This window comes from Cygnus olor, chromosome 1 (genome assembly GCF_009769625.2).
Source record: "Cygnus olor isolate bCygOlo1 chromosome 1, bCygOlo1.pri.v2, whole genome shotgun sequence".
Classification (NCBI taxonomy): domain Eukaryota; kingdom Metazoa; phylum Chordata; class Aves; order Anseriformes; family Anatidae; genus Cygnus; species Cygnus olor.
This window is the reverse complement of record NC_049169.1, coordinates 208,558,181-208,572,607: the sequence shown is the minus strand read 5'-3', so window position 1 is coordinate 208,572,607 and position 14,427 is coordinate 208,558,181. Positions and strand designations below refer to the sequence as shown.

The window sequence follows — 14,427 nt, the reverse complement described above, 5'->3', positions numbered from 1 at the left end:
TTCCAAAGCCCCGGCTGATCCCAGGTCACAGAGGCAGAGCCGGCAGTGATCACGTTAAAGGGTGAGACAGGAAAAGCTGCCAAGGTAGCTCTAGAAAAAATGATTTTGAAGGGAACCAGCTCGTGCTGGAACTGTTCAAGCACACCAACTACTGCTGCACGCTCTTTTGGGCCCTGGCGCAGTGCTTTTCACCCTGATCAATCTCTACGGATGGCTAAGCAGAGAACCAAGCAAAGCACAAATTGTCAGTTGGTTTGAATTCAGTTGTATCTGAACCTTGGCTAGAAGTTTTTGGGGATCCATCCATCAGAAAAGAGCGTCAACATAACAGATCTCTGCCAGCTTGGCTTCCTCAGCTTCTCGTTTAGTTACCCCGGTTTCCTCTTGCTGATGCTGGTGACCCCACTGAGCGCAGTGAACTGGACAACGACCCCTCTCAGGGCTTGGGCTTCCCCCTCTTCCTTGCTGCCACGCTCTGGCCGTGGGGACGTGGGGAGGCCGCAGCAGTCTGGTGATGTCCTTCGCCCTCTCGCTGCAAGAACAGAGCCTTTCCCTCAAGGAAAAGCTGAAAACGCCCTTGAGTCTAAGGCATATCACGCAGAATTCCAACACAAGAAAGCCAGCTCTAATTACAACCTGAATTTTCCTGCTAATACCACAAGCACTTTCACTTTCTGATGTCAAAGGAGCATCGCTTGTAATGCCAGCTCAGTAATTCCTTTACCTATCGTTCATCCTATTTACAATACTTGCAATTACGGTGTATCACACAGGTGAGCGTGGAGCATTACCAACAAACGCACTGCGCCCAATTTACTGGCAAATCGAGTTCGGAAGCCTGGGTCATTGCAGCTTCAGCTCAAATGTTTTCATAAACGCACATTCTTTCTTTCTGTTCCCCCCCATCCCCTCTCCTTTACTTACAGCTGTGTGCACAGAGCTGACCCGATCACTCACAGCTGTGTGCAGAGCTGACCAGATCACTCACCCTTTATAAGTCAGCACGGATCGACCCAAGCATGGGTCTGGTGGCAGCCACAGCAGCAGAGGCAGCGGGTGAAGTCAGGACCAATGCTCCTCTCCTGGCTCCCCAGCAGTTTGCTGTGCGGTTTATGAAAGGCAGGTCTTGCTTGACGAACCTGATCTCGAGGGCTTGTTAGCGTTAGGTCAGAGGCTGGACTCGGTCATCTTGGAGGTCTCTTCCAACCCAGATGATTCTGGGATTCTGTGACCTGGACTCAGCCTCCCTGCACTGCTGAGAGAGGTTTCTGAGTATCCCTTCTCTGAGACACTCAAAACCCAATGCAGACCTGGGCAACCTGCTCCAGGTGACCCTGCTTTGAGCAGTGGGCTGGACTAGATGATCTCCAGAGATGCCCCGCTGCTTTTATGGCTCTGTGATCCTACAACACCCTGCTGGGGAAACACGACTGTCCTCCTAGCACCCTCTTTGTCCCTCGTGACTATTGCAGTACCTTTGGACCCAAATGCTCCAGTCAGGGGCACAGATGCTGTTCTTCAAAAACTGTGAAGTATGAGACAACAGCTGGGCACAGCCAGAGGAACACGTGCCAGCCATGAAACACCGCCGAGCCAACAGCTGAGGCATCACCAAACCATTGGAGGGGCTCCTGCAGTCTGCTGAGCGCTGGAGGGAGCGCTGTGGAGGAGAACAGAAGAGCTCTGCGGCATTCAGGTGAGCTCCTTCCACGCCACGATGCCCGTTTGACACCAGGGCTGACACCAGGGCCATCAGCTGCACGACCTCACAACAGCAAACAAGAGCTTGATGGCACCCTTCAAAACAAAGGCAAGCAGATTGGGCTTGATTTAACGAGGGAGAGACCAGTCAAGAGTTGTACAGGGACAAACAATTTTTGGTGAACTTCTCCAGTCTCTTCAGGCTCCTACAAGCCTCCTTCTGCTCAGTTCCCCTGGTTAGGCTCTGCCCCTCACAGCCTCGCTTTTTACATGCCAGGTTTCAGACTGCTAGAATACTTTAAACCTGAATTCGTTTTCCCACATTAGCCTAATGAAGTAGCATCAGGTACTTGCTGCCCAAAACTAAAGCTTTGCAGGTATTCTTTGGACCTAAAACCCTGCTCTGTACTTGTCACGTGGGAGTAACAAAATAAAAATACAAGTCTGCAGGGATGTCCCCAGAATTAAACAAAACAAATCCCCCGTGACTGCAAAACACCCCATGCCTCTCTGAGCCCTCGTCTGCAGCAGTACAGGCGGGGTGAGAACAGCCAGGCCTCCGAGCACAGAAATGTAGGTGCTGCACGTTGTGTCTTTGCTGCCTTCGTCATCGTCTTGAATCCATCTGCTGCAGGGCTTGAGAACGCTGCATCCACAGCGCCAGAAGCGATGGGCTCTGCATGCAAGCCCGCTCCTGGGCTCTCTGCAGGGAGAGGCTCGCTCACAGCAGCTCGCACGCGCTGACGCTGCCCTTGTGCTGGAGGACAAGCGGCTGGCAGCAGCGTGAGCCACCAGCGAGGTTTGGTTTGACTACTGGTGAAAGCCCAGGGCTAAGAGGGTGACAGACGGTGGGAAGAAACCCACGGGGCTTACCGGCACTGGGTGGGGGTCACAGGAACCGAGTTCCCCACAGACCTCTGCGCTCTCAGACAAATCTGAACAGTGCCTGCCTGGGCAACTCTGGCTACCTGCCTTTTGGCAACAGGTTCTGGAGCAGAATCGGACTCAGAAGGCTGACAGAGGAAGGCTGAGCTCTATGGCACGGCTGCCCCGTTGCCTGCAGGAAGGTGAACCTTTTAGTACGGGCTATTTCGTGTAGCAGATTTAATTGGTGACGTTATAAAAGCTCCCTCTAAAACCAAGACGCTTCCATCACCAAGTAGCTGGAGACCCTGCCTTCCTTCCTCCACGGCGCACACAAAGCCCTCTGCATCGATCGTGCCTGGAGCAGCAACTGGTGCAGTCAGTAGATGTGAGCTCCCACCCACTCCTTCACATAAACACTGATATTTATGGTGTCAGCTCAGGTCAGGAGACTGTGAAATGTCACCAGCAACTGCCCCGAAGGACAACAGAGCAGCGACTTCGTCTCGCGGTCTGCTGGGCACACACATGCTGACCACAAGGGGATAAGGTCCTGGAGGGGTCAAGTGAGTCGCTGAATAGGCCACAAAAGGCCAGGGAGGTGGGGTGAGGGGGAGGCACACGGGGCTTCCCTTAAAAATGTGCCGCACAACGGGGCGGTTGTTTCAGCACAGAGGGGCCTGGGCAGTTAATGGCTTTGGCCCCGAGGGCAGGGCACCAAGCGAAGGAAGTGTTCGGGAGAGTAAATGGACACTTAGTAAAAAGGCAGGTGTAGGGAAGTGTAAAGGAGGGAGCGAGGGGAGCCTGTTCCATGTCAGCAAACAGGAAACATCCTACTCTCAGATGTCAATGGCAGACCGCTCGGGGAAATTATCCTCACAAAGGGCCTGCGGCAGGCACACTGTGAAAGGTGTTCGATCTCCACTCGGAGACCTTCAGCCTCGCAGCCGTGTATTCAGCACAGATTACACGACCAAGAATGCCGGCCCGGGGCTTTGTTACCGCACGGAGCTGGGAGGAGGGGAGCACCCCGAGCCAAGGCAATGAAATCCTCGCGTCGCGCCACGCGCCGGTCGTGAAATCGCGCTTCTGCTTGCGGAACTCACTGAAAGGAGAGGGAAGAGGCCGGTGCGGCACCACCAGCCCCCAGGAGTTCACCTGGCAAGAGAGGGGACACGGCTGTGATTTAGATCATCACAAGTTTTCAGCATAACTATGACTGCCAAGGGTAAATGGATGTTGTGCACGGACAGGCAAAGGCAGATTAAGCTGAAGAACATGACAAAGTTAGCCTTGGATCCTACAAGGACTTCGGTGTGGTCTTGCACATCATGCACCGAGCAGAGAACCATGTCTGCGGACTGCTCTTCCCAGTGTCCAAGCACTGGGACACGCTTGTATCTTTGCAAGATGATGGTTTTCACTCGGAAATGCACTCTTAGCGTAGGCTATCTTGCATCTGTGTCCAGGAGAATTTCCACGGGGCTGGATTAGGTACAGAATGTCGACGAGGACCGTCAAACCTTAGTGCTATGGCAGACTAAATTCGGTATTTTACTCTGATTTTATACTCAGTCCCTTCAGTTGAACTCAAACAAACGCAATCCTGCAGATTGTTGTGTGCTTTTCTTCTGAGATCCAAGTGAGTTCTTCTGAGCTGAGACACTCCGCCGCGAACAAAGAACTCTCTGTGAGCATCGAGCAGCAGAAGTGGTCATTGATGGAGATGACAGGGGCTCCAGCACAGAAGCCCACAAACAGAAACAGCTTTCAAACCAAAAGAACAGTCCTCTCTATCAAAAGAGGCCTGCACACAGCCATGGCACTCAGACAGCTGAGCAGGGGACAGATGTAGAAATGAGCTGGACTTGCTACTTGCCATTATTTATCCAGTATGGCTTAAATTCTTCACTAACTTCACTTACTTGCACCCATATTTCACCCACGCTTCCGATACCCAGCAGCTGCCTCATCGCTTTCAGTCTGCTCGTAACACACCCATCTTGCAAGGAGGCTTTGAAAGGCAGAAAGAACACCCAGGTATCTTTGGAAAAACTCTTCTTCCAGCCCTTCCCCGGACGGTACGAGGCAGGTGGCTGCCAGCCCAAACTCGACAGACCGAAGAAGAGCTCTCAGCCTCCTGCTGGCAGCTCTGCCATCGTCTTCTCTCCTTACCACTGTGGCCAACACACATCCCTGCTGCTGCGAAGCGCTGTACCATCTTCACAGAAGACTGCTCCTCTGCCCTTGTGGCTAGTCCACGCCTGTATTTGAGGCGTTTCTAGAGAGAACACAGCCCTGCCGAAATTCACAGCCTGTCACGTGTGAGACGCCCCAGCCCCACGAGCCACAGGCTCGCCCTGCCCAGATCTGCTCCCAGCACTGCCGGGACGAGCACTTTGACCACGCTGCCTCTCTGCTAAAACCCCAGAGCCTCCCTTGCCTGCTGCGTCCACCACCACGGCCCTTTCTGGTCCGTGAACTCACAGCTTACCCATCACGAGAGGGGGAATTCCACCCCGTTCCTCCCACGGGCATCCCGGTGCTGTCGCAGCAGCTCCTCCGGCAGAGCTGCCTGCCCACCGGTGCCCGTGGACGGTGGCTCCGTGCGGTGGGACCGTGCAGATTTAGTGTCAGACCGAGTGCTCAGGCGGTGTCTGCACATGCTGCGAACACGGAGCAGGTCGGCCGTGCCAGCCACATGCGCTGCACCAGCACGCAGGCCAATATTTTGGTCTGAGGACTTCCCAGGCACCACAAGCACACGCTCCCACAGACGCCAGAGCAGCTGTCGGCTTTTTGAGCTCCCTTCTCTGCAAGCAAACCTCAAGAACCTAGGTCAAATCCATTTGCAGTAGGTTTTCTTTCCGTGCCTCATTTTGGGGGGTTAATTCATGGCCAAGAAATGGGGTTTTGGTATCCAGAGAGAAATCCTGACCCAGAGTTAACCGTGGAATTCAGTGGCATTGAATTCCAAACTTCCCGTCTTATTTTTCTATTTGTGAAAGGTAACGAGCATACATACAGATGAGTATCGAGGTTCAATGTTCCTACATTAGTTTTTCCTCATCTCTTCTGGGAATGTTTACTTTTCATGGATGATACTTTCCATTATCTTTTTAGTTGCTTTCTTACGGAATGAGCCTTATGCGGACATGTCACACAATTATCTGCCTGCCTGCTTCCCGAGAGTTCACTCCCGAACCCCTGAGACGCCCACACCAGAGAGATCATGACATTCCTAAAATGTTTGTGAAATCAGCATCTGGCTAGAGAGACACTAGAGAGTCTCTCCACTGCAGGGACAGGCTGACAGCATTCAGCTCTCACACGCTGCACTTGGCAGACGGCTGCTGGCTGGTCAGCAAGCACACACTTGTGTGCAACCCACGGCACTGCTGTTTGCTGCTCAGGGGTGCCCTAGGTGCCTCCACAGGGAGGAGAGGAGTTGAAATTGTTGTAGTAGGAGGAATGGCAGGGACGAAGGACATAAATCTGGAGGAAAGCAGAACTCACTAGCTCCATGGTCCGCAGAACAAGGTGCATGACGGGCAGATGCAGCTAATTTAACAGCACCGTGCACACCTAGGTACGCATGCAGCGGACTCTGGTTCTGGACAGCAGCATAACAAAGAAGCAAATGTCATCCTGGTAAAGATCAGCAGGAGGGTAAATATAAAAAACTGTTGTCATGGTAGCACATCTCTATTCTGTTGGCTAAAAGCATCTTCTTCTTTTCCTCTACTTTTGCTGATGAGCTTTCTCCCCATGAAGACAGTCTAGCACCGCAACAGGCTGCCCAGCGAGGCTGTGCCACGTCCATCCTCGGAGGTCCTCAGGACCCAGCTGGCTGAAGCCCTGCGCAGCCTGGTGTGGCTTTGACAGGGGCTTTGACTAGAGACCTCCCGTGACTCCTTCCAGCCTGAACTATCCTATAATCCATGAATCTTCCTCTCTTTGGATCTGTATCTAGAGTCACGAGTATGTAAGAGAGAACACTAAAGCAGGATTTATGAGAAGGACTCTGTGCTCTAACAGAGAGGACCAATAGCTGCACAAGCTAATTTCTGCAGATTCTGCATTGCTAAGCCCAAACCACCAAGAGTCCCTGTGCCACCTGACATGGGTACTGGCATCCATCCAGAGCCTTGCTGCCTACAGAGCAGATATCCCAGTAAAACAGGGTACAGGTACAGTACAGGTACATATGGGCTATGACAGACGGGTAGAAGGCAAACTGCGAAAGGGGAAACGTTCGAAATACCAATCGGAGAGACCGGTGGATGCATTTCCATTGAATTACGGGAAGAAATGGCAGACTCGGTGATTAAGACGAGGACGCCCACCATCACTACACGAGAAAAGAAGCTGGAGATGACTAAGAACACAGACTAAAAGACAATGAGATTAAAGCAAACAGTAAATCGTATCTAACCCTGAATATGGAGGAGTGTGGATCTTGTCTAGGCCTGGCATTCTGTGGGCCAGGCCTCCCCAGCAAAAGGGCTCCTGGCCCAGGAGCCAGCTGGAGCCACGCAACTCACCTCCATCCAGCAGCAGCTTGACCGTCAGGTAGTCATCAGCGAGCACTGCGTAGTGCAGAGCCGTGCAGCCCCTGAAACTGGCTCTGATGTTCAGGCGGTTGTTGAATTCGTCCTCCCGGGTCACAAGGACTGCAGGGGAAGAAGAACGAAAGCTCAGCTCACCAAGCGAGACAAAGTAAAGAACTGTCTGTCTGAAAACGTGCTAGCAGCATGGATCACCCACCAAGGATCTGGAAGCTTGTTAAGGGCCCAAAGACCTTTTTCAGGAGACAATCGGGACCCCATGGGGGTTTCTGGTGGCTATTACCCACTGCCCGGGGCAGCAGCACCGAGGAGGACAACACGGGGATCTACAAGTCCGGTTGCTGCCTTCCCACTCCCCTCACGCTGGGGAGGAGGTGGTTGGAGAAAGCCAGAGAGAAAACCTCAGCACTGTCCCAGCCCCGGCCTCTCCGCACCTTCTGTGGCTTCAAGTGAAATCAGGATTCAGCACAAAGGAGCACGCAGAGACTTCTGCCTTTTATTTCCCTTCTTCCGTGAGAAGGAAGAGAACGAACCGCTCGGTGCTTCCTCTGCACCACCCTCCTCCCCCAGCAGCCCGCAGCTCTTTAAGGCCAGGAGCACAGGACACCAAAACCCACCAAAACCAAGAGAAGAGAGAGAGAGAGGCCGAGAGACGACAGAGCTACATGTCCTCGAGACAGCAGTCAGCTGGGAGTGCCCCGGGGTGTCCTCAAAGTCCTGGTGGGCTCCCCTTATCACACAGCTCTTATGCTCACCTCCACCAGGAGCTGCCTCCCGCACTCCACGCTTCTCAAAAACGTCAAGAAGCAGACATCTAAAAGCAGGAACTCTTCTAAAAATGCTTCCTTTGCTAACTGACAAGTAATAAGGGTTAGAGTGCCAGAGCACGATGCCCAGCTTAACCCTTGCTCCTGTCCATTTGCTTGCTGTCTTTGGTCAGGTACTGAAACCGTCTGCTCCTTGGGACCAGGAGTTTTTATTCTGTTTCTTCAGCCACCGGTGCAGTGGGCTGCGTGAGGTGTGCTCCTAGGCACTACCAGGATGGGAATGATTCATAACGATACATTTTACAACTCGTTAGAAAGCCTGGAATCCCCTACTCAAATGCAATTACACCGAGCCCTGGCAGGTTTTGTGAAGTCAGACCTAGGAACTGTGATGTCTCTTCGAACAGAAGCTGACACTTCCTAAAGCTGATTAATTATGTGTTTTTTCCTTCCTTTGAGCCCTGTTCTACTGAATGCCAGTGCGCGAGGATACCCTGCGATAGGGAGCGGCCAGCCACTTGCGCTGGCAGGCTGAGTGAAGCTGGGACGAGGCACTCCGAGGGCAGGATAAGGGCTGGGTGGTGAGACAGCCGCACCGAACTGCTAATTCCTCCACATCAGGTGCAACACCAAAGCGGAATTTGGACTGGGAAGTTGGAAGATCAGGGAATACGTTAAATCAAACCGAGGTACAGTGGCAGAGCGGCTGAGCTGTCACCAGGCAGGCTGCGGGCTCCTGCAAGGTAACCCTGAAGCGCATCGCTTCTCTGCCACGCGCAGGTCCAGCCCGTCCCCGGGTACATACCGCACATCTGCATCTCGTTTTAGGGACTGAAGGAAATGCCAATGCCAGCCTGCTGACTAGCAGAAGGGGACTTCCAGGCACAAAGGCACCTTCACATCACTCCCGAGAGCATTCAGCACAGCCGAGGGAAGCCTCATCTCAAGCCTGGCCAGGATGGAGAGGCAAAGCCACCAAAGAGCTCAAGTATTCCACGGTACAATCAAGAGCCCACAGCGAACACCATCCCCATGCCTCAGGGGAGCGAAGATCCATCTCCCACATCTCCCACCCTCGCTGGCTGTTTTATGGACGAGCGGCTCAGGGCTGTGGGCTTTGACAACTAAACCTGAGGAAGCCCACGTTCAGGGAGTTTGTCTGTGAGGAGCTCTGGGCACCCAATGCTCTGCACCAGTAAGGCAAACAGACACAGACCGTGGATGTCCTGCACCGCAGCCTCCACGTTCCCTCTGAAGAACTCCTGACAGGTTTCCAGAAGATTTGATAAGTTCAGTACAGAAAGCACTGCAACGAATGCCTGATGCTGCTCTAGCCCAGCATCTCCGCTAATGAACCGCAGTACCTCCAGGAAGATCAATTAATGCCCTGGCTCCTTTCCTTTCCTGGGTGTTTTCTCCAAGCGTACTGGGCGAGTATGTATATTTATTTATTTGTCGTCATTTCCTACCCAGGGAGGAGCAGGATAATGAACTGCGTGCGTCAGGGAAGATGAATCTGAGATACTAGGGAGCAGTGCAGTAAAGAGATTAAAGTGTTATTATTGTTGGTTTTTTTTCCCCCATGGTCCGTTGTGACAGCTCGGCCGTCATCTGTAAAAAATGTCTCAGAGAGAGATAATCATCGGAAACTCAATAAAGCGTCAGGGGAAGCCTCGTCTACCATCAATCACTGGGTGCCTGGAAATTTTCAGCCCTCTGTCTCCCTTCCTGCCATCCATATAAATGTCTGTAATATATTTTGTGCAGTGTTTGTGGAGCATACCCTCTCGATTTGGATGTTTTTATGAAAAAATATTTATACACGAAATATGTAAATGGGTAAAAAAAATAAAAAACAAAGGCAGTTTCTCTCTCTCCCTCTCTTTTTTAAAATGCAACAGAATTTATTCTTTTTAATAAAACATGTCAAGCAAAGAATTAATGCAACTTCTTACTGAGTGGCCTTATCTTTTCTTCACCCCAAAAATATATAACATTAGAGAGGGATGAATGCAGACAAAAACAATTAACTTTATTGGTTGATATACTTTGCCTTAAATAAAGTCTATGTACATGCATTATGTATTGGCATTCCATTGTTCATTTTTTAATGTTGTTTCATACATTTTGCATTCACTGCTACAGCAATCTGATATATGTGTGTTCTTACTTCCATCAAGGAGCAGGTCTATAGCACGGGTGGGTTACAGTGAGGGATGAGAGCAGAGAGCTTTTAAAAATAAAATAACGCCCCGTCAAAACTGTCCCCTCGCTGATTCATCTTCTTAACTCAACCTGTGTTTTATGAAGGGTTCAAATATTACACCTTCGTTAGACTTTTCCGAGAGCTTTCAGCTCTTAGCAGTGAGGCAAAAAGCTCAGACAGACCAACGGACGCTGTCACCGTGCGATTTTGGCTTTGCAAACTAGACGGGGCAAACACGCACCCTGGAGAATCTACGTGGCGGCTTCCCCAAATTTCCTCCTTACACTGATCAGGAAAAGGTTTGACTTCGAGGCAGAAGGTGAGAGCACACAACCAGCAGTCAGTCTGGAGACTCCGGGCCCTGAGGAGTCCCAGCGCGGGCTGAGCTCTGACAAGCTGGCCAGAAGCGACCTGGAGACGCTGTACATGAGAATTCACGTGCCATGTCTGCCGCCCCAGAGCTGAGGACGGCGGGTCAGCTCAGCGTTTGGGTGGGGAAGATGCCTCCAGAACCAGGAAGGTAACAGCTGGTGACATGTTAGCGGGGTCCAGTCTGCCTCAGCTTCCCAGCAACGGGGATGACGTTAGGGTGAGACTGGAACTTGAGACATGGGCCAGGAAAAATCGTAACAAGATCAAATGACACCGCAGAAAAATTCCTTGGTTTAGTCTGAGGACTAAAGGGATGAGTCCAAAGACAAGGGAGGAAAGCCAGCATTAACACGGCCAAAAACCGGCCACAGTACTTGCACGCAGGTCAGCATCATTCAGCTTTATTTCAATCGGACAAGTCTTCCTTCATTTCATATCTATTTGTAAGACGTAAGTCTAAGTCCAGTAGTGGAATACGCTGCCCTTCCCCAGGAAGTGGCTGCGTGTGTGTCGATGGGATGGTGCTCCTACCTACAACCTTGTACTGTGTTCCGGCTATATATAAAAAAGTTACCTCTAGGATACTGAAGAATTGCTTCTCATGATCAACTACATACTGTTTTCTCTCACCTTCAGACACACACCCACCCACACATCACCAGTAACTCTGCATTTAAATAGAAGCTGAAAAAAAAGAGGTCAAATTTCCATTTCAAAGACAGAAAATGAAATTTTGGGGACCTCAAAAACAAGCGCAGGTAGCTGAACAGGAACAGTATTACCTTCTAAAGAATGGAGGCCTTTTTCCTTGGCAGTCTCATACACGCTGCTGAATTCATCTCCGAGGTTTGGATCTGCATTAGCTGCAAGCAGGATCTTCACCATGCTGTTACAAATCACAGAAGAGTAAGGCAGAGGTACAACATGAGTGATCAGAATCCATCAGAGTCTGAGAAAGGAGACAGGGCTCAGAAAGCCACCCTCAAACAATCCCAGCTAGCGGGGGGAAGTTAAACCAACCATTACTGAACATTTCAACAAATAAACCACCAGCACGTTCTGAAAACAGCGAGATGGGGGAGGCACTTGAGGCAGGGGTGACTGTAGGGCGACATGCGGTGAGAAACACAGCCGTCCCAAGAAGACCTGCACAGAACGTGGGTCCATCGTGGGAGGCAGTTACAGCCCTGTAACTTTTTAAGTCTGGATCAGTGGTGGAAACTGTTCACGGCCACAGCAGCTGCACAGTCAGAGCCAGAGCTTGGCTACAAAGCGGATTCTTACAACACTCTTCAAGGCAAGGGAAGTAAAACTAGCTTGTGCTCTTACTTTTGCTTTTGGGAGGCAATCGTGACAGTAAAGTCTCCATTACTAAAGGTGCCATCCTACAATACAAGCGTATAGCATTTCAGTATGAAGCACGACAAGAGGTAAGGGTCTGAAAGGGGCCTATTCACGCCCAAGGTCTCTGCTCTACAATTTATAGCTCTCACTTGAGCGGTCCCTCTACACCTGGACAGCTGATGGAAGCCACCCCTATAAAGGCAGCTCTTGCATCCACGTTGGATGTGACATAGAGCTAGTCCTTGCTTTCTTCTGCCCTCCCAGGAGGAAGCACCCAACTCAGCATTTCAAAAGCAGATTTCAATTGCATTACTTATACAGGGTTCTGGAAGAAAAGCATTCAACTCCTGCACGAAGTTCACTGAAACCTGTCTTTGAGAGCCAATTTGTATGAGATCACCGCTGAAGACAGCCTGATCATCTGCAACCCAGCTCAGCAGCTGCCAGGACTTCTGAAAGAGATTTAATCTCTGAATTTGTAGAGGACTTCCAATTACTGCATATTGTAGCTGTAGTGCCCGGCGGAGAGGCAGATCCTCCTAGGGCTGACCAGCATGGCAACACAAGCAGCATATTTCGTACTCCAACTATCCTCCAACTATCCAAAAGCTGAGGCTTTTGGTCTCCAGAGCTGTAACGTTACCAACACGCTACGACAGATCAGCACGAGACACACAGGCTAAGGAGCTTGGTGTGGAAGTCCTCCGTGTCTGCTTCTGAACCCAAACAATCAACAGGCAAGAATTAGATTTCTCACCACCTCCGAAAGCGGCTTGAAGCCAGTTAATTTTTAATTTTTTTTTCCAGGGTTCAAGCTTCCCATGACAACTAGACAGTAAGATGTGAGTTAGCATTCATCACCGGTGACATGGCTCACGGGCTGACAGCGGCTCTGTGCGACGTGCACCGCAGCCTGACTGACACGTATCTGCAGGCTGCCTCTTGTCAAGTCACATTTAGAATTTAACTTAAGCTTCTCTCCCGTTTACCCCATAAATGCATTAACGGAATAAAAGCTGGTTATTCTGTTCTTTGAACATGGTACAACTGAGGCAAACTCCTACCCGGCACTGCAACACTTCACCATGTACAAAGTTACTTCTGGGGAATAAAGCCCCACGCTGGAAGCCAGGAGACCCTCCTGACATACACCTCTGTGATCACACTGAGTTCGTTTATATTCATACATCAACAACGTCCTTACTTCTAAAATATTTAGGTTGAGACGCACTACATCTTAATCTTCAAACAGCGATTGTTAATCCCAGCCCCGCAGCCCAGCAGGGCCCCGCGGAGCCGCTCGCCCAGCCCCACGTCCCGGCGACTGCTGGAGACCCCGCGGAGGAGCCCCCAGCCCCTCTCCGGGCAGCCCGTGCCAGGGCTCCGGCACCCGCCCGGCACAGCAGTGCTGCCTGGGGCCCAGAGGGCGCCTCCCGGGCTCCAGGCTGGGCCCGGGGCCTCTGCTCCTGGCCCTGGGCACCCCTGGCGAGAGCCCGGCTCCGGCCTCTGCGCAGCTCCCCGCAGGCCCCGGCAGCCGCGGGGGAGCTCCCCCGGAGCCTCCTCCTCTCCGGGCCGAGCAGCCCCAGCTCTCGCAGCCTCTCCTCACGGCAGAGGTGCTCCAGGCCCTCCCGCACCTCGGGGCCCTGCTGGGCTCTCCCCGGGATGGGCTGGGGCTGCTCCCCCCCCACGGCCAGGACTCTGCAGCTCTCCTTGCTGCACCCCTCGAGGTTCCTCTCAGCCACCTCGCCCTCCTGCCCGGGGCCCTCTGCTGTGCCCGGCACCATCCCAGCTCTGTGTTACCGGTGAATGCACTGAGGAGCACTGTGCCCCACCGTCCAAGACCATTACTGAAGACGTTAAACAGGACTGCACCCAGTATTAACCCCTGGGGTACTTCGCTTTTAACCGGCCTCCAACAAGACGTCCCAGCTCTCTCAGCCTCTCGCCACAGCAGAGGTGCTCCTGTCTCTTCACCACCTCACGGCCCTTCTCTGGACTCTCTCCAGTCGCTCCAGCTGTCTCTTGGACTGCGGACTTAGTTAACTACATTAATTCACAATTCAGTGTAGTCAGGAGCACGTGACGCTGAAGATGTTCTCAAATACTTTGAATTGTGCACCCATGATCGAGTTAGACACCTGACTGGCAGATACCTACTGGCACTGAGGGGAGATCATCTCCCCTACTTTCGGATATCAGCAGCGGAGGACACGAAGCCTTGTATAAGAGATGTGCTTGTCCTCTGTGTCCTTGTGTAAGAGATGTGCTTGTCCTCTGCCAGCTGGATCTCTCCAGACAGCCTGACTTCTCTTCCCGTTCATTCAGCAGTGTTGTTCCTGGTGCAAGCATCACCGTGTGAGACTATCTACTATCTTCAGCACAGTCCCACCTAGTCAGAACCTTTTTGTCTCATCCTCAGTCCTCTCAGAACGATTTGCTGCAAGGGACAACAAATCTCCCCCACCGCATTCAGGAAAAACGTCTCCCCTGCTCTGCTGCTTTGCTCCCAAATGCCACCACAGTAAGGACACCTGATGTGGGAGTGCTGTCTCTCCACACACAACAAGCCTGTAGGTCCTTCTGGACCACCTTAGGAGCATCAGTA

At 51.9% G+C, this 14,427-nt stretch overlaps 1 protein-coding gene across 1 annotated transcript in view; it reads right to left on the bottom strand.

Annotated features, from left to right (window-relative positions):
• CLPB (caseinolytic mitochondrial matrix peptidase chaperone subunit B) overlaps positions 1 to 14,427 on the bottom strand; it is an 81,565-nt gene that overhangs the window by 40,842 nt on the left and 26,296 nt on the right. The window contains exons 4-5 of the mRNA XM_040571828.1: positions 11,261 to 11,364; positions 7,110 to 7,238 (exon numbers count right to left, since the gene is read on the bottom strand). Of these exons, the coding sequence (XP_040427762.1) occupies positions 7,110 to 7,238; positions 11,261 to 11,364 (233 nt within the window). The remainder of the gene's footprint in view (positions 1 to 7,109; positions 7,239 to 11,260; positions 11,365 to 14,427) is intronic.